The following is a 19,807-nucleotide window of genomic DNA, read 5'->3' on the forward strand; positions in this document are numbered from 1 at the left end:
ATTTTTATGCAAATAATAATAAAGTTCCTGTCTCAGAGAAGACAGGAAGCCGCAGGTACGTCAGCAGAGAGGCACAGAGAACTCGAGGTTAGGTGTGGCTGCACCGCTATGGGTTTTTACATGGGGTGGGTCAACCCACCTAAGTCCTTGAACCCTGTCCTTACATTGTGTAAACAATCGTTATCGTTATCATTTCCTTATTTCTGAAACAACACTTCAAAGGGAAGCCTTTCTATCAGCCACGCCCTAGTTAGGAGGTGTGGATGCGGCAGGATGAAGATACCCCAAGACTATCAGGGCTCAAGTGTGCTAACGGGGAGGGTGATGTGCGGAGGGCATGGAACAGGCCAGAGGGATAATAGAGGGTGGGAGGAGTGAGGTTGTGTGCAGGCACCCTAGGGCCATCCCAGTTCCGTGGAGCAGGAGTCTATGCTCATGCGCTTCAATGCCACCTCAGAGTAAAGCTCTAGGGAGAGGGAGACTCGGGATGAACTCTGGCCTTAAGGCTACCTGCAGTTGGGGAGCCTGAGGGCCGTGACTTAGACTCAGTGAAGTTCAGCTGGAAAAAAAATTTATTATCAATTCCTTCTTTAGCTGCCTGCTGGGCCCATGCAGAGACTGTCAGCCAGAGAGAAAATCCTTCTACAACCTGAGACGCCCAGGAAAAGGCCACTGTGGCGGGGATCGCCACGTCTGCAGCTTGCCCATCCAGGGCCACGTGTGCATGAGCACGCGCTGTGGGCCAAGACTGCTTACCACAGGGCTGAATTTAACCTGCTGTTCTTTCAGTTTTTCGTTTTCTCACATCTGAATGTGCATCTATACCCTCCAATTTCTATCATTACTTGTTATTTGTCTTGTTTGTAAATGTAAATACAATTTTTAAGACAAATATGAGTGTTAGTTGCTCAGTTGTATGCGATTATTTGTGACGTGATGGACTGCAGCCTGCCAGCCTCCTCTGTCCATGAAATTTCCTGGCAAGAATACTGGAGTGGGTTGTATTCCCTTCTCTAGGGGATCTTCCTGACCCAGGGATTGATTTCAAGTATCCTGCATTGCAGGCAGATTTTTTTTTACCATCTAAGCTACCAGGGAAGCCTCAAATATGAGTATTCAGTTCAGTTCAGTTCAGTCGCTCAGTCGTGTCCAACTCTTTGTGACCCCATGAATCACAGCACACCAGGCCTCCGTGTCCATCACCAACTCCCAGAGTTCACTCAGATTCACATCTATCGAGTCAGTATTAGGACTACCAAATTCTCATGCAAACTGTAGCATCTAGAAATGTATAGGATCAGAAGAAACCTTGACATTGTGGGTAAAATGCCCTGTTTGGGTATTAGTGGGACTGCTGTGGGGTACAGTAGAAAGAGCAGGAGATGTGCAGAGGGCTTATGTTCTAAAACTCATCCCTATGAACTTGCTCAGAGACTTTGTGGCCAAGGGGCTTCATCTTTTCTTGAGATGTTATATTAAAATTAATCTTAATATGTATGATGAAGTAATGCAAAAGAAAGCACTTTGAGGTTGAATTCCACAAGAATATGATACAGAAATGAAAAGTGTAGAGGAAATATCATAATAATAATCTTCATAAATAAATTTCATACTCAGAAATACATAAATTTCACACTCGTGAATTCTCCACATTTAGTGTTTGTAATAATAACTATTCCACATTATTCTATTCCACAGAGTTGGGTGCTAGTGGTAATAAAAGGTCTGTATGATTAGTCATCAAATATATTTACAAAGTACAAAGTTGTATTTATTCTCTAAAATATTGCTAATTTCTAATTCTTAGATTTAGAGCTATACAGACTCATAAGTGGGACTTCCCTGGTGGCTCAGACAGTAAAGAATCCACTTGCAATGCAGGAGACCTGGGTTCGATCCTTGGGTTGGGAAGATCCCCTGGACCAGGGCTCAGCAACCCACTCCAGTATTCTTGCCTGGAGAATCCTCATGGACAGAGGAGCCTGGCAGGCTACAGTCCATGGGGCTGCAGTGTCAGACAAGACTGAGCGACTAAGCACAGCATAGCACAGACTCATAAGTAAATGGAAGACACAATTTTTAGTTTTTTATGTGTAATAATTTAAGAACTTCCCTGGCACCTCAGAAGTTAAGACTCCCTGTTTCCACTGCAGGGGGCATGGGTTCAATCCCTGGTCTGGGAACTAAGATCCCACATGCTACATCAGTTCAGTTCAGTTCAGTCACTCAGTCGTGTCCGACTCTTTGCAACCCCATGAATCGCAGCATGCCAGGCCTCCCTGTCCATCACCAACTCCCAGAGTTCACTCAGACTCGTGTCCATCGAGTCAGTGATGTCATCCAGCCATCTCATCCTCAGTCTTCCCCTTCTCCTCCTGCCCCCAATCCCTCCCAGCATCAGAGTTTTTTCCAATGAGTCAACTCTTCGCATCAGGTGGCCAAAGTACTGGAGTTTCAGCTTTAGCATCATTCCTTCCAAAGAAATTCCAGGGTTGATCTCCTTGCAGTCCAAGGGACTCTCAAGAGTCTTCTCCAACACCACAGTTCAAAAGCATCAATTATTTGGCACTCAGCCTTCTTCACAGTCCAACTCTCACATCCAAACATTACTACTGGAAAAACCATAGCCTTGACTAGACGGACCTTAGTCGGCAAAGTAATGTCTCTGCTTTTGAATATGCTTTCTGCTGCTGCTGCTGCTAAGTCGCTTCAGTCGTGTCCGACTCTGTGTGACCCCATAGACGGCAGCCCACCAGGCTCCCCCATCCCCCAATCCCGGGATTCTCCAGGCAAGAACACTGGAGTGGGTTGCCATTTCCTTCTCCAGTGCATGAAAGTGAAAAGTGAAAGTGAAGTTGCTCAGTCGTGTCCAACTCTTAGTGACCCCATGGACTGCAGCCCACCAAGCTCCTCCGTCCACTGTATTTTCCAGGCAAGAGTACTGGAGTGGGGTGCCATTGCCTTCTCCGAATATGCTACCTAGGTTGGTCATAACTTTTCTTCCAAGGAGTAAGCATCTTTTAATTTCATGGCTGCAGTCACCATTTGCAGTGATCTTGGAGCCTCAAAAAATAGTCTGACACTGTTTCCAGTTTCTCCATCTATTTCCCATGGAGTGATGGGACCGGATGCCATGATCTTCGTTTTCTGAATGTTGAGCTTTAAGCCAACTTTTTCACTCTCCTCTTTTACTTTCATCAAAAGGCTTTTTAGTTCCTCTTCACTTTCTGCCATAAGGGTGGTGTCATCTGCGTATCTGAGGTTATTGATATTTCTCCTGGCAATCTTGATTCCAGCTTGTGTTTCTTCCAGTCCAGTGTTTCTCATGATGTACTCTGAGACAGTTCCAAAGAATAGCAAGAAGAGATAAGAAACCCTTCTTCAGCGATCAATGCAAAGAAATAGAGGAAAACAATAGAATGGGAAAGACTAGAGATCTCTTCAAGAAAATGAGAGATACCAAGGGAATATTTCATCCAAAGATGGGCTCGATAAAGGACAGAAATGGTATGGACCTAACAGAAGCAGAAGATATTAAGAAGAGATGGCAAGAATACATGGAAGAACTGTACAAAAAGGATCTTCATGACCCAGATAATCATGATGGTGTGATCACTCATCTAGAGCCAGACATCCTGGAATGTGAAGTCAAGTGGGCCTTAGAAAGCATCACTATGAACAAAGCTAGTGGAGGTGATGGAATTCCAGTTGAGCTGTTTCAAATCCTGAAAGATGATGCTGTGAAAGTGCTGCACTCAATATGCCAGCAAGTTTGGAAAACTCAGCAGTGGCCACAGGACTGGAAAAGGTCAGTTTTCATTCCAATCCCAAAGAAAGGCAATGCCAAAGAATGCCCAAACTACCGCACAATTGCACTCATCTCACATGCTAGTAAAGTAATGCTCAAAATTCTCCAAGCCAGGCTTCAGCAATACATGAACCGTGAACCCCCTGATGTTCAAGCTGGTTTTAGAAAAGGCAGAGGAACCAGAGATCAAATTGCCAACATCTGCTGGATCATGGAAAAAGCAAGAGAGTTCCAGAAAAACATCAATTTCTGCTTTATTGATTATGCCAAAGCCTTTGACTGTGTGGATCACAGTAAACTGTGGAAAATTCTGAGAGAGATGGGAATACCAGACCACCTGACCTGCCTCTTGAGAAATCTGTATGCAGGCCAGGAAGCAACAGTTAGAACTGGACATGGAACAACAGACTAGTTCCAAATAGGAAAAGGAGTAGGTCAAGGCTGTATATTGTCACCCTGCTTATTTAACATGCTACATAGCACAGCCAAAAAAAGTTTAAATATATATAAATTAATCATACAGATGTAATACCGTGGTCATGTATGGATGCGAGAGTTGGACTGTGGAAAAAGCTGAGCACCGAAGAATTGATGCTTTTGAGCTGTGATGTTGGAGAAGACTCTTGAGAGTCTCTTGGACTGCAAGGAGATCCAACCAGTCCATTCTGAAGGAGATTAGCCCTGGGTGTTCTTTGGAAGGAATGATGTTGAAGCTGAAACTCCAGTACTTTGGCCACCTCATGTGAAGAGTTGACTCACTGGAAAAGAGTCTGATGCTGGGAGGGATTGGGGGCAGGAGGAGAAGGGGACGACAGAGGATGAGATGGCTGGATGGCATCACCAACTCGATGGAGGTGAGTCTGAGTGAACTCCGGGAGTTGATGATGGACAGGGAAGCCTGGCGTGCTGCAATTCATGGGGTCACAGTCGGACACAACTGAGCAACTGAACTGAACTGAATACAAAATAGATAATAAAGCAAAAGAATGCAAGATTGACCATAAAATAGAAAACATAATTGTAGAGAGAATACTATAACAATTTATTGCTTACTATTTCATGATAAAAACTACCTCATGAAGTATGAAGGATAATTAATCAGTAGGAATAAGGAAAACAATTCATAAGGAAAATCATTAAGAACCTTTATTTGCAGAAGAAAGTAATCTACTGAGAATCAAGTGATTTTCTAAAGGCAAAAAGTGGCAAATCAGAACCTGAAATTATTTTTCCTTACTGTCATATAAAAAGAGCTTCCTTAACCAAACACAAGACCAAAACACTATAACTTCTCAAAAATGCTCTAAGTGAATGTATATTCATATCATTTACATAGGTCTCCTCTCACCTTTTATCTCTTCATGCACAAAAATTCCTTGTTCGTGTGTTGATCAGCTTCTTTCATATTTCCATGCCCCTACTGCCTGAATCAGCTTCATTTTACACAGAGAGGTTCATCTTTAGCTTACTTCTGAGAGTTGTTTTTGGCCATGATGAGGTTTTCAAGCAGATTTCAAACAATGCATACCCTCTTACCTAGTCTTGTACCATATTCAGTGTTGTACAATATTCAATAATTATGCAAAATATTCAGTGTTCATCAGCCTGGCTGGACAGATGCCACTAATCCTTCCAGAGAATACCATGTGGGCTAAATGCCCTAGAAGAGGAATTCCTATAAGTCCTTGAGGAAGCCAGAGCTAGACTATGACCCAAGACTTTTTTTTTCCCTGCCCTGGAGCCTTCATCTGATAGTGGTAATATATGCCTTTTCTAATAGAACTGGATTTGTGCTTGCTTATTTCAGCAATAAATATTTTAAGTTTTTTTTTCTAAATTTGTCTTTTACTTTTTCTTTTAAAGTAGTTGTCTTCCAAAGTAATGTAGTATTTTGTTTTATTTTATATCTTATGAAAGTGAAAGTCGCTCGGTCGTGTTCTACTCTTTGCGATCCCATGGACAATACAGTCCATGGAATCCTCCAGGCCAGAATACTAGAGTGGGCAGCTTTTCCTTTTTCCAGGGGATCTTCCTGACCCAGGGATCTGTCAAGGGAGTGTGTAATTTCCTCCTTTCTGTCTCGTCACAACAAAACTTTGAAGCAACAGACATTAAAGCCCTTTGACAGACCGCGTCTCAGCTCTCAGAGAGACCGTGTTACAGCTCTCGGACAGATCAGTGTCACAGCTCCGTGTTACAGCTCAGTTTTATTTAGAAAATAAAGGAAAATACATCCTCCAGGCATGAGGGGGGATGCTGACCCAAAAGACTGTGAAGAGGAGAGAGAGAGAGAGAGAGAGAGCAAGGGAGGGAGGGAAGGAGGGAGAAAGAGCAAGAGAGAGACAGAGAGAAAGGGGAGAGAGAGAAAGAGGGAGGGAGAGAAAGAGAGGGAGAAGAAGGGAAAGACAACCCCACCCCCCACCCCCCCACCCCCACGGCCCTTTGGCTCCTCTTATGTTTTTTCCCTCCCCTGGGCCTGCTATGTAAACTGGGCTAGCCAGAGGTGCTGTTTGTTCTACCTGAGGTTCTCACTCCAGTCCTCAGACCTTCCTTTGTTCTTTTTTATCAGGCTTTTCCCTTCCTAGTCTCTTAGCCACCACCATTCTGGATTCTTTTTTTCTATTCCAACTACCTAACATCGAACCCAGGTCTCCAGCATTGCAGACGGATTCTTTATTAGTTGAGCCACAAGAGAAACCCCAGTATAGTCCATGTGGTACCCACTCAAGTGGGTAGCCTATCCCTTCTCCAGTGGATCTTCCCAACCCAAGAATCAAACCAGGGGTCTCCTCCATTGCAGGCGGATTCTTTACCAACTGAGCTATGAGGAAATATCTCATATTCAGCCTCATTCTTGGCCCAATTCTTCTTTTGTATTTCTTTCACTCTTTACCCCCATTAAGTTTCAGTTCAATTCAGTTCAGTCACTCAGTCATGTCCGATTCTTTGTGACCCCATGGACCGCAGCATGCCAGGCCTCCCTGTCCATCACCAACTCCCCGAGCTTGCTCAGACTCATGTCGGTGATGCCCATCCAACCATCTCATCCTTTGTTGTCCCCTTCTCCTCCCGCCTTCAATCTTTCCCAGCATCAGGGTCTTTTCCAATGACTCAGCTCTTAACTGGAGAAGGCAATGGCAACCCACTCCAGTACTCTTGCCTGGACAATCCCATGGACAGAGGAGCCTGGTAGGCTGCAGTCCATGGGGTCACGAAGAGCCGGACATGACTGAGCGACTTCACTTTCACTTTTCACTTTCATGCATTGGAGAAGGAAATGGCAACCCACTCCAGTGTTCTTGCCTGGAGAATCCCAGGGATGGGGGAGCCTGGTGGGCTACCGTCTATGGGGTCGCACAGAATCGGACACGACTGAGCGACTTAGCAGCAGCAGCTCTTAACATCAAATGGCCAAAATATAGGAGCTTCAGCTTTAGCATCAGGCCTTCCATCCAATGAATACTCAGGGCTGATTTCCTTTAGGGTTAACTGGTTTGATCTCCTTGGTGTCCAGGAGACTCTCAAAAGTCTTCCCCAGCGCTACAATTTAAAAGCATCGGTTCTTCAGTGCTCAGCCTTCTTTATGGTCCAACTCTCACATCCATATATGACTACTGGAAAAACCATGGCTTTGACTATATGAACCTTTAATGACAAAGTGATTTCTCTGTTTTTTAATACACTATCTGGGTTTGTCATAGCTCTCCTTCCAAGGAGCAAACATCCTTTAATTTTGTGGCTGCAGTGATTTTGGAGCCCAAGAAAATAAATATCTGTCACTGATTCTACTTTTTCCCCTTCTATTTGCCATGAAGTGATGGGACTGGATGCCATGATCTTAGTTTTTTGAATGCTGAGTTTTAAGCCAACTTTTTCACTCTCCTCTTTCACCCTCATCAAGAGGCTCTTTAGTTCCTCTTGGCTTTGTGCCATTAGAGTGGTATCATCTGCATATCTAAGGCTGTTGATATTCCTCTTGGCAATCTTGATTCCAGCTTATGATTCATCCAACCCAGCATTTCACATGATGTATTCTGCTTATAGGGCTTCCCAGGTAGCTCAGCTAGTAAAGAATCTGCCAGCAATGCAGGAGAAAGTGAAAGTGAAGTTGCTCAGTCATGTCTGACTTTTTGCGATGCTGTGGACTGTAGTCCAGCAGGCTCCTCTATCCATGGGATTTTCCAGGCAAGAATCCTGGAGTGGGTTGCCATTCCCTTCTCCAGGGGATCTTCCCAACCCAGGGATCGAATATGGGTCTCCCACATTGCAGGCAGACTCTTTACCGTGGCAACCCAGGAGACGCCAGTGCAATTCCTGGCTGAGGAAGTTCCCCTGGAGAGGGGATAGGTTACCTACGCCAGTATCCTTGGGCTTCCCTGGTGGCTCAGATGGTAAAGAATCCACCTGCAATGAGGGAGAGCTGGGCTCAGTCCCTGGATTGGGAAGATCTCCTGGAGGAGGACATGGCAACCACTCCAGTATTTCTGCCTGGAAATCCCCATGGACAGAGAAGCCTGGTGGGCTTCAGTCCATGGCGTTGCAAAACGTCAGACAGGACAGAGCAACAAAGCAAAGCACAGCACATTCTGCGTATAAGTTAAATAAACAGGGTGACAATATACAGCCTTGATGTACTCCTTTCCCAATTTTGAACCAGTGAGTTGTTTCATGTCCAGTTTTAACTGTTGCTTCTTGACCCACATACCAGCACCACAGTTCAAAAACATCAGTTTTCAGGAAACAAATAAGATAGTCTGGTATTCTCATCTCTTGAAGAATTTTCCAGAGTTTGTTGTGATCCACACAGTCAAGAAGAACTGCCTACCACTCCTCAAAAATCACACACGCACACACACACACACACACACACACACACACACACTCCCTAAGAACAGACACTCCAACCCCAAAAACAAAAGACAAGGACAGTGGCTCTCTGCCTCCCAGTTCTGCGGAGTTTCTGGAAAGGAAGAGAGTTCCATTCTATCCTGTTCTGCACCTTGCTCCAGCTTTGCGCTGAGGGTAAAGAAGTTCTCCGCGAAAACCCAACACTCCCACGGAGGCAACCAGTGGGCTTTAGCAACGAGGGGGTGAGGGACGGGGAGTTGGAGGGGGTCCATATTCTGCTCTCTCACAATCCAAACATCACTTCTTTTCTTCTCTCACGTCTTAAGGAGGAAATGAGAGGGGGCGAGCCGCTCGCGGTCTCCGACAGGAAGCATCCCTGGGTGCAGTGGGGGTTGGGGGGTAGAGGCTGGGGGGCGGGGGCTGGCCCACGCTCTGAACCCAGTGCTCTCGGTTTCGGCGGCAGCAGTTTCTCCCCGCCCGGAGGGGACAGGGGGCGCCCTCCGTCAGCCCCACTTTCCTTCTTACCCTACAGTCGTGCCCTGCAGCCTTCGGCCGCGCGCTCTCGCCGACCCGCCGCACCCAGCCCGCAGTACCGCGCCTGGTAAGGGGACCCTGGCGGGGATCCTGGGGTTCTGGGGAGGCCGGGGGGTGGGCGGCGAGGAGCAAAGCAGGAGGGGAGCTGGGGCTGGGGAGGGCGTCTGGAGCCAGCAGTTGAATCAGGGCTACTGACTTCTGGTGCGACCTCACACCGGTTCCATGCCTCTGGGCTCCTCTGTCAGTGAAACCCGGCGCCAACGGAGAGCGTTATGGACAACAGCGGATTCCCAGTGCGACTGAAGCGGGTTTGGGAACCGGTCACTCAGCGTTCACAGCCCATCGCTTTCCACAGGGCTGCGATCTTTTCCGTGTTGTGGCTTACTTCTTAGCTCCTTTGATTTTCATAAGCTTCACAGGGATTCATAGAGCTTCGCCAGTAGTCTTCACAAATAGTTCATAGCTTGTGAAACTTCCATAGAGCTTCACAAATAGTTCATCTGATAGATGAGAAAAACTCAAATTCACAAGGTGAATTCACAAGGTAGGTAGAACGTACATCTTAAGTTTTACCTTCTTAATTTCTTCGATACCACCCCCGGCCCATCCCTGACAAGCACCACCTCCCAGAGATGGCAGGGGGTAGGAATCCATTCCTAGGGCTCCACAGGATGAGTACCCTCGCTGAGTCACGTGTTCCCAATGAAACCTCTCAGTGGACATTGTTCCAAGACCTTGATCTTCTGAAAGCCATCCCATTCTCCCCCAGAGATACCACATGTTTCCTGCGACATGATGTAGAACTCAATTCTATGGCAGAGAGACACCAGCGTGTACAGGAACCATCCTTGGTCTGCTGTCAACCCCCTGTAAGAGCTGTGTTATGAAATTATGATGCTAAACTGTGAAACCAGCGATGCCAGGAAACAGAGGGACTAGGGCACACCAAGAAGGAGAGCCTCATGAATGAGGAAAATGAAAAATATTTTTACCTTTCCAGAAACAGCATAATGAGAGAGCCTGCTTTCTCATGGTTTGATAAAATAATGTATTGTCAAGATAACATCAGGTTCGTCCAATTTAAAGATCAGAAGGTATATGATGTCCATTTGCTTCAGCTTCCTCCCTAAGTTAGCTCCTCCTGCTGTTCCTGTCAGATACCCTTATAATCTCTGCTTGCACACTGTCTCTATCATGATTCCTGACCCCGTTTGGGGAGGATTAAGATTTTCTTTGTGGAGAAGAAACCTGCCTCCATTCTTCATTTCCCCACTTTTGTCTGTTCTGCGATTGACACCGTGTCACATCGCTTCAGGTTTACAGTGCTTCTGGATGTCTTCCTAGGCTTGATTCAGTCCTTTTAATATCCTGTCATTTCAGCATCTCCATTAATATCCTTTCTGACTAGTCTCTGGACACTTTGGTACTTATTAATATCCACCCCATCCCCAAAAATTCCATTCTTCAGTGATATGTGTCTCCCCGGCAGCCTGACCCACTCCAAAGATGGTTCAAGAGGACGGTGCTGCACCTCTGCTCACCAACCAGAAATTTGATGGCATTTTGTGGCAGCCACAGAGCTCCATCTGGATCACACTGATCATCAAGCCGCAGAAAAACACCAGATCGTTTAAAACTGAAATCCTTCCATTCTGAGCAACTTCTGTCCCCTGCAATTTTATGTTTGAATTTTTTTTTTTAATGCACCCAAAATTTTGCAACACACTTCTCTTTGTTGGCTTTAGGGCAAGCTTCGAGCCTGTTGGCTTCAGTTTTGTCTTGATCAGAGATGGCAACATGGTATGTGATGTTCCAAGAGGTTGCTTGACCTTATAATTGCTTTTCTGCCCTAATAAATCTAAGAGAATATCCAGGCAAATGTGTCATTTTTGCTCTTAGCCCCATGGCAGTTGTGTGATCATGGGCAGATCAGTTAAGGTTCAGTTTCCCAATATTTTAATAGAAAAGTTAATACCTATCTTGGTCACATCATAGGGAATTTTGAAGAACAATTAAAATAATGGATATAAAAGAAACTTTAAAATTTAAAATAAATGTACAGAGGATTATTATGATGCTAAAGTTCATCAACATTGTCACCACTATCTTCATCATTTTTACCACATTGATATACTGATTCCATTATATAGAAAATCTCATCTGAGGTAGAAACGGTGTCAGAGAATTTGTTCAGTTTTAGCAAAAGCCACCTGACCTGCCTCTTGAGAAACCTATATGCAGGTCAGGAAGCAACAGTTAGAACTGGACATGAAACAACAGACTGGCTCTAAATAGGAAAAGGAGTACATCAAGGCTGTATATTGTCACCCTGCTTATTTAACTTATACGCAGAGTACATCATGAGAAATGCTGGGCTGGAAGAAGCACATGCTGGAGTCAAGATTGCCGGGAGAAATATCAATAACCTCAGATATGCAGATGACACCACCCTATGGCAGAAAGTGAAGAGGAACTAAAAAGTCTCTTGATGAAAGTGAAAGAGGAGAGTGAAAAAGTTGGCTTAAAGCTCAACATTCAGAAAACTAAGATCATGGCATCTGGTCCCATCACTTCTTGGCAAATAGATGGGGAAACAGTGGAAACAGTATCAGACTTTATTTTGGGGGGCTCCAAAATCACTGCAGATGGTGACTGCAGCCATGAAATTAAAAGATGCTTAAGGAAAGTTATGACCAACCTAGATGGCATATTCAAAAGCAGAGACATTATTTTGCCAACAAAGGTCCGTCTAGTCAAGGCTATGGTTTTTCCAGTGGTAATATATGGATGTGAGACTTGGACTGTGAAGAAAGCTGAGTGCCGAAGAACTGATGCTTTTGAACTGTGGTGTTGGAGAGGACTCTTGAGAGTCCCTTGGACTGCAAGGAGATCCAACCAGTCCATTCTAAAGGAGATCAGTCCTGGGTGTTCTTTGGAAGGAATGATGTTGAAGCTGAAACTCCAGTACTTTGGCCACCTCATGCGAAGAGTTGACTCATTGGAAAAGACTCTGATTCTGGGAGGGATTGGGGGCAGGAGGAGAAGGGGACAACAGAGCATGAGATGGCTGGATGGCATCACCGACTTGATGGACATGAGTCTGAGTGAACTCCGGGAGCTGGTGACGGACAGGGAGGCCTGGCATGCTGCAATTCATGGGGTCACAAAGAGTTGGACAGGACTGAGTGACTGAACTGAACTGAACTGAGTATAATTTATCAGAGGCAAGGACAGCATGTGGGAAAAGGTGGTGAGGAAAATGCTCTTCTGGGGGTGAAGGAAGGGAAAGGGGTGTTTGGGAGAAAGGGAAAGGAAGGAAGTTATCTTAATATATTCTGACAGTGTGACAAGGGATGGTTTCCCTAATGGGGACCATATTTATGCATCCAGACTGAGTGAATAGAAAAATATAAAAAAGGTAGGAATACCAGAATCAAGCTAAATAAGCAAATCAGTTATGAAAACCGTTCTGAATTCAATGCTAATCAATAAAATGCAAGTTTAAACCAATTAAGACATAAGACACTTTAATGTATGCTCCAAAGGGTAACCAAAAAATTAAAAACCTGGTATTACTAAGTGTAAGTGAAGATTTAAGGGATGCTCACATGTGGCTGCTGCCAGCATGATAGCAGAATTGTCCTGGAGTGGGACCTGGCAGCGTCTAGTCAGGTGGAAGCTGTCCATCCCAGGGACTGTCACATGCACAAGATGTGTGCAGGACTCTTCTGTGGCACTCTTGGTAGCAGCAAGGATGTATTTGGAACTCCACATGTTTGTTAAGAAAGAATTGGATAAAATGTTACATAAATAATGCCACTTCCATAAAAGATTAAAATACCAAAAAGTACTATATCTTAACTACAGGCTGATGTGTGTACAAGTGTAAATACACGATTGAGAAAGGGACATAAACATCTCGGATACTGATTACCCCTGAAAGGAAGAGTGAGAATGAGACTGGGAAGTGGAGGAGTCAAAAAATAAAGACATGGAGCTGTATGTGTAATGTTCTTTTAATGTTTTCAGTCCAACAGAATAGCAGCAATAACAATGCCAAAATACTGAGATTTGTTCATTGCAAATGGTGGGCATTCATTTCATTCCTCTGTGTATTTCTCTCCTTAAAATGTTTGTTTCATGACTGCATAATCTTTCAAATTGACTAAATAAAATACAGGCTCAGAGTTCATCCTAATTATAGTTGCACATTGCAGGCTTGCCTTTTCTAATGCACAATTATCTTTTCTAGCACCAAGAAGAATGACACAACCGCATGCCTCAGCTGAATGAAACCTCTCCACGGTTTTGCCAATTTCTGGTGACATCGACTGGGATTTTTTAAAGTGGCTATTGATTTAAAGACATTTGATTTAAAACTGAGCAGGCAATGACTTTATCCTGAATTTGTCCTTAATCTTGCTTCTGTCCCTCAGTTATGGCTCCAGTTTCTCTTCCCCCAGCTGCTCAGAGGAAGGAAGGTTGATGACCATGTTTGGCCCTCTTCCCCTTCTCCCTCTCATGTCCATCCTCAAAGGCGCCCTGGACCCCAATTCCACACTCCCACTGGAAGGTATATTGTACTTTCCCCTTTGCCACTGGGATGTCCATCTGATACAGAGTTTCTGGGACTGGAAATGCCCAGTACTTCAAACAAACAACTACTCATTTACAGTAAGGCAACTTTGCCTACCTTGATTCTAATAATAATAATAATAAAATAATTACAGTAAGGCAACTTGCCTACAGTAGTCAACTTACCTACAGTAAGGCAACTTGCCTACTTTGATTCTAATAATAATAAAATAATAAAAAGTCCAGCTTCTCATTCCTAGAAGAAGGCTTTCTTTATTTCATGCCTTTTCAGCTTGAAGGGAGATAAACAACTGATGCATATTCAAACATTTCTTGCTTTCCTGTAGGAGGAAGAATAGCAAGAGTTCACTATGTTAACATAACCTGGCTTGCTTAAAGTTATATATGGATAACTGAAAGCAAAATATAAGTTAGAAAGTTAGCAAATGTAAAGATAATTATTTTTGGCTGTCTAAATTGGAGGTGTTCTCAGGCCTTCAGTTCAGTTCAGTTCAGTTCAGTTTCTCAGTCGTGTCTGACTCTTTGCAACCCTATGAATTGCAACATGCCAGGCCTCCCTGTCCATCACCAACTCCCAGAGTTCACTCAAACTCATGTCCCTCGAGTCAGTGATGCCATCCAGCCATCTCATCCTCTGTCGTCCCCTTCTCCTCCTGCCCCCAATCCCTCCCAGCATCAGAGTCTTTTCCAGTGAGTCAACTCTTCGCATGAGGTGGCCAAAGTACTGGAGTTTCAGCTTTAGCATCGTTCCTTCCAAAGAACTCCCAGGACTGATCTTCAGAGTGGACTGGTTGGACCAACTCCTATAAGAACACTTGCTTTAATTCCTTTCTTCTTTTTATTCCAGAAGCTAATGGAAGGCCTTCAGAGGAGCAGATACGGAACCATGGCTGAAGGTAAGAAACCCTCCAAATTCTCAAGCTCTCTGGGCACCAGGGGGAAATCACTATCTTCCCTCCTCCACTCCCTGACCTCAAATATTGAGACAGAAGAGAAACCCAATTATTTTAAACTGCAGAAGAAAAAGGTAGCTATCGTGTTCATTGGGCTTCCCTGGTGGCTCAGCTGGTAAAGAATCCACCTGCAATGAGGATGAGCTTGGTTCAGTCCCTGGGTTGGGAAGATCCCCTGGAGAATGGAATAACTAGCCACTCCATTATTCTGGCCTGGAGAATTCCATGGACTGTATAGTCCTTTCCCTTCTCCAGGGGATCTTCCCAACCCAGGGATCAAACCCAGGTCTCCTGCATTGCAGGCAGATTCTTTACCAGCTGAGCCACAAGCGCAACCCCAGTATAGTCCATAGGGTAGGAAAGAGTCGGACACAACTTAGTGACTTTCACTTTCATCTTGTTGTTTATCTTCCCTACCATCAGCACAGCCCACACACCCAAGTGTGAAGCTCTGCTCTGCGCAGTGATGTATGGGAAATGTGGAAACAAAACTTCAAGTCAGAAGTCAGGAGATTTGGAACCAAATTGTGAAAACGTTTTTCCCTACCTGTGCTCAGCTGAAAAGAGGGCAGGTTCCCCATGTGTGCGTGCTAAGTCACTTCAATTATGTCTGACTCTTGGCGACCCTCTGGAGCTGTAGCTCGCCAGGCTCCTCTGTCTGTGGGATTTTCCAGGCAAGAATACTGGAGTGAGTTCCCATGCCCTCCTCCAGGGATCTTCCTGACCCAGGAATCAAACCTGGGTCTCTTGCATCTCCTGTATTGGCAGGCCGCTTCTTTACCACTAGTGCCACCTGGGAAACCCCAAGTTCCCCCATAGAGATTTAGTAATCATGTTTGAAAAAAATCCAGAATACTTAAGGAAAGGCAGAAACAACGCAGAGTAAAACGAGTAAAATAACAGATTTTAGGAGCCTAGAATGAATTTAATTCATTTGGGCTTATAAGAACTCCAGAAATCCTTGCATTCTCACTCTCTTCATCCCTAGAAGACTTAGCTGTTGGTACAGAGTGACCCTCACCAACACCACTTTTATTATAATTTCCTATAATTCTATCAGCCACATCAATGATCTTTCCAAAATATGTATTGTTAACGTTCTTATCATCTCTTCTTCAGCCACCCATCCAGGGTCATCTGTCAGACTCTGTCCCTGACATTAAACACAGGCCTTCCGTAGGCTCACTTTCCAATATTCAAATCCCTACCCTAAGAGCAGAAACCCAGGAACATTCATCTGGTCCTCAGTGAGAGGTCACTGAGACTCTAACATCTGAGACTTCCTTTACTCCCAGGGTTCAGATGACTGTAATGAGCAGTCTGTGTGCCTGGGAACTGGTGGGTGAAAAGCAGATAATATTTTCTCATTTATGATTTATCCTCACCTCCTTGTAATTTCACCTGAGATTAGTGTGAAACTGGCCTAAGCAATGTCATGGGAAAAGCAAAGGATCACTTTTCTTTCCGAAAACCTGTATTTTCGTTGGTCCTGAAGAAGTCCTTGGAGCATCCCTCATAGTGTAGCAGTTCTGGCTCTTGGCTATGGGTCCAAGCTTGGGCTCCCAATGTGGGCTTCCTATCAGTCAAGAGCCACCCAAAGTTGTATGCAAACACCTGTACGATTTTCATATCACTGTTTGGCAGAGAGAAGTCCATAGCTTTCATGAGATACCATGAAAGGTCAGTGACAGAAAAATCTTATGAATCACTAACTTTACCAACAGAGACCTACTGTATGGCACAGAGAACTCTGCTCAATATTCTAAATAATCTAAATAGGAAAAGAATTTGAAAAAGAAAAGATACACACATAGGAATGACTGACTCACTCTGCTGCATGCCTGGAACTGAAACAACAGTGCTCACCATCTTGTTGTTGCTCAGTCGCTCAGTCATGTCCTCCTCTGAGACCCCATGGACTGCAGCACACCGGGCTTCCCTGTCCTTCACCATCTCCCAGACTTTACTCAGACTCACGTCCACTGAGTCCATGATGCCATCCAACCATCTCATCCTTTGTTGTCCTCTTCTCCTCCTGCCTTCAATCTTTCCCAGCATCAGGGTCTTTTCTACTGAGTCAGCTCTTCTTTGCAGCAGGTGGCCAAAGTATTGGAGTTTCAGCTTCAGTATCAGTCCCTCCAATGAATATGCAGAGTTGATTTCCTTTAGGATTGACTGGTTTGATCTCCTTGCAGTCCAAGGGATTCTCAAGAGTCTTCTCCACAGTTTGAAAGCATCAGTTCTTCAGTGCTCAATCTTCTTTATGGTCCAACTTTCACATCTGTACAGGACTACTGGAAAAATCATAGTTTTGGCTAAACAGACCTTTGTTGGCATAGTGATATCTCTGCTTTTTAATACACTGTCTAGGTTTGTCATAGCTTTTCTTCCAAACAGCAAACATCTTTTAATTTCATGGCTGAAGTCACCATCTGCAGTGATTTTGGAGCCCAAGAAAATAAAGTCTCTGACTGTTTCCATTGTTTCCCCATTGATTTGCCATGAAGTGGTGGGACCGGTGCCATGATGTTAGTTTTCTGAATGTTGAGTTTTAAGCCAGCTCGTTATCTACTCCAAGAGTAAATAAAAATTTTAAATTAAAGAGAAAAAAAAGAATCACTACCATGGTAAAACAAGAAAATTCTTTTTTTAACAGGTGGAATAGAACATCAGGGCTTTGAACCTTCCTCCTCGTTGAGGATCATCCTGGTAGGGAAAACAGGCAGTGGGAGAAGTGCCACTGGGAACAGCATCCTCTGCCAGCCCGTGTTTGAGTCCAAGCTGGGGGCCCAGTCGGTGACCAGGAAGTGTCAGAGGGCAACAGGCATGTGGAATGGGAGGACCATCCTGGTGGTGGACACGCCCCCCATCTTCGAGGCTGGGGCCCAGGATCAAGAGATGTATGAGAATATCGGAGCCTGTTACCTGCTGTCGGTGCCAGGGCCCCACGTGCTGCTGCTGGTGACCCAGCTGGGGCGCTTCACCGAGCAGGACGTGGTGGCCGTGACCAGGGTGAAGGAGGTCTTTGGGGTAGGAGCTGAGAGACACATGGTCATCCTCTTCACTCACAAGGAGGACTTGGCGGGCGGATCCTTGGATGAGTATGTGGCAAACACAGACAACCTCAGGCTGAGGAGCCTGGTCCGGGAGTGCGGACGGAGGTACTGTGCCTTCAACAACCGGGCCTCCGGGGATGAGCAGAGAGAGCAGCTGGCCCAGCTGATGGCTGTGATCGAGGGGCTGGAGCGGGAGCACCAGGGCGCCTTCCTCACCAATGAGCTCTTCTTTGATGCACAGATGCTCCGGCAGATGGGGGGTGGTGCCCATGGAGAAGGTCAGAGGCACTACCTGGACAAGGTACGGCTGCAGGTTGCAAAGCAAAAGCAAGGCCTGAAAGAGGCTGAGAGAAACGGTGCCTCTAAGGCGCTCCTCCAACTCAAAGCCTGGATTGTTTCTCATGTCAAAATATTTGTTCTTCTTGTCCTGTGCCTTTTTATTTTTCTTGCCATTGTAATTATTTTGTGTAATACCCATCAAGGCTGAGCATTTTCAGATGACATCTGCTGTCAGCTTCCATTTTTTTCAGAGTCAGTATATCACTGATTCAGTGGACATGGGCTTGGGTGGACTCTGGGAGTTGGTGATGGACAGGGAGGCCTGGTGTGCTGTAGTTCATGGGGTTGCAAACAGTCAGACACGACTGAGTGACTGAACTGCACTGATACCTATGTTGATCAGGAACTTTGCTTTTTACATAATTTCACTTACAATTTCGCTTCCTTGCATCAGACATGCCATCACTTTTCTTCAGTTGCTTTCTAGGTAAATAAAATCCAAAGGGGGAAAAAATTCCCTTTCTGTTGTGTTAAAAATGGTGATGGCAAATAATAAACTAAATGCACACCATCAAGAAGTATTGAGGAGTTTGCATAAAGGAAATTGAGTGGACTGACATGCTGCGCGAGCGAGCGTCTTACCAGGGACCTACTTTTTACAGTTGAAATGGCTTATTTTATATGACAGATACTCCGACTTCCTTGTAGGTTGTAAATATATATATATACACACTCCACAAGAAAGAAAGACTAGGATGTTCTGGGACATCTCTGGGGTGTGAAGAGGCTAGGGAAGAAAGGAAGAAGGCCCTGGAGATGAGCTGGGGAGGAAGATCTCCAATAGTCAGCCCCTGGGAAATTAAGAACCGGAAATCCTTAGAGCAGGGCTGGATGAGAGCCAGATGATAAGTGTAGGAAGTCAGGCTTAGCCAGCCATCTGGTCTCCTTCAACACTCAACCGTCCTCTTGAGCAAGAAAGCCACCCTGGACAAGAAGGAAGTGACCTGCAAGGCTGCATTCCCTACAAGTTTAGAAATTTGAATTGCATGAACTTTTCTTATGTGGTGATGAAACATTCTGTTTCTTTTGATTTATTCACCCTTTAAAAAAATGTAAAAGCCCTCCTCAGCTCACAGGTTATATACAGAACTGGCCTCAGCCTTGATTTGCTCTGCAGGCTGTGGTTTGCCCACTCCCGTTTTAGAGGAGATTTTCCATCATGGGTTGAGCTGGGATGTAGTGGAACATCTTGAACCCTGGGTCAGCACAATCACGTGTGATATCTGTAGAAATTTGGGGGAAAGGTGGCATTGCACATTTCAGTGGTAGAAAAGAGAAGCAGGCAGACACTGGAGTTAAGTCTGAGTGGAGGCCACCAAATCAGTGGAAAGAGGAAGTCAGATGAGGAAGGGTCTGGGTGACCCCTTCCCAACTTCTATGGGATAGCTGCCCATGCCTTCATACCCTGTAGGGGAGACCCATGGTCGCATAGGCACCCTGTGACTGGGTAGGTAAATGATGAGCTCTCTGTGATGCCCAAGCTCATTGTCCATGTCCCCGCTGGTGATAAAGGTGTGGTTTATCTCAACAGTGCTATCCCATAACCGATTCCAATCTGTGCAAGGAGAGTTATGTATGAGCTCTTCAAACCCTTGAAACACCAAGCAACTCGGAGTTCTCAGACCAAGGACCTCCTCCTCGGTGCGGTCTTCCCACACTGTCTGAGCCAAGTT

The 19,807-nt window shown here is 45.1% G+C and overlaps 1 protein-coding gene across 1 annotated transcript; it reads left to right on the forward strand.

Moving 5' to 3' along the window:
- Positions 1-8,901: 8,901 nt before the first annotated feature.
- On the forward strand, positions 8,902-18,649 carry LOC138439634 (GTPase IMAP family member 5-like). Its single transcript, XM_069588711.1, has 3 exons — positions 8,902-9,257; positions 14,634-14,682; positions 17,396-18,649. Exons 2-3 carry the CDS (start codon positions 14,640-14,642, stop codon positions 18,280-18,282), a joined length of 930 nt encoding a protein of 309 aa, XP_069444812.1. The 5' UTR covers positions 8,902-9,257; positions 14,634-14,639; the 3' UTR covers positions 18,283-18,649.
- The last annotated feature ends 1,158 nt before the right edge of the window (positions 18,650-19,807 follow it).

This window comes from Ovis canadensis, chromosome 4 (genome assembly GCF_042477335.2).
Source record: "Ovis canadensis isolate MfBH-ARS-UI-01 breed Bighorn chromosome 4, ARS-UI_OviCan_v2, whole genome shotgun sequence".
Lineage (NCBI taxonomy): Eukaryota > Metazoa > Chordata > Mammalia > Artiodactyla > Bovidae > Ovis > Ovis canadensis.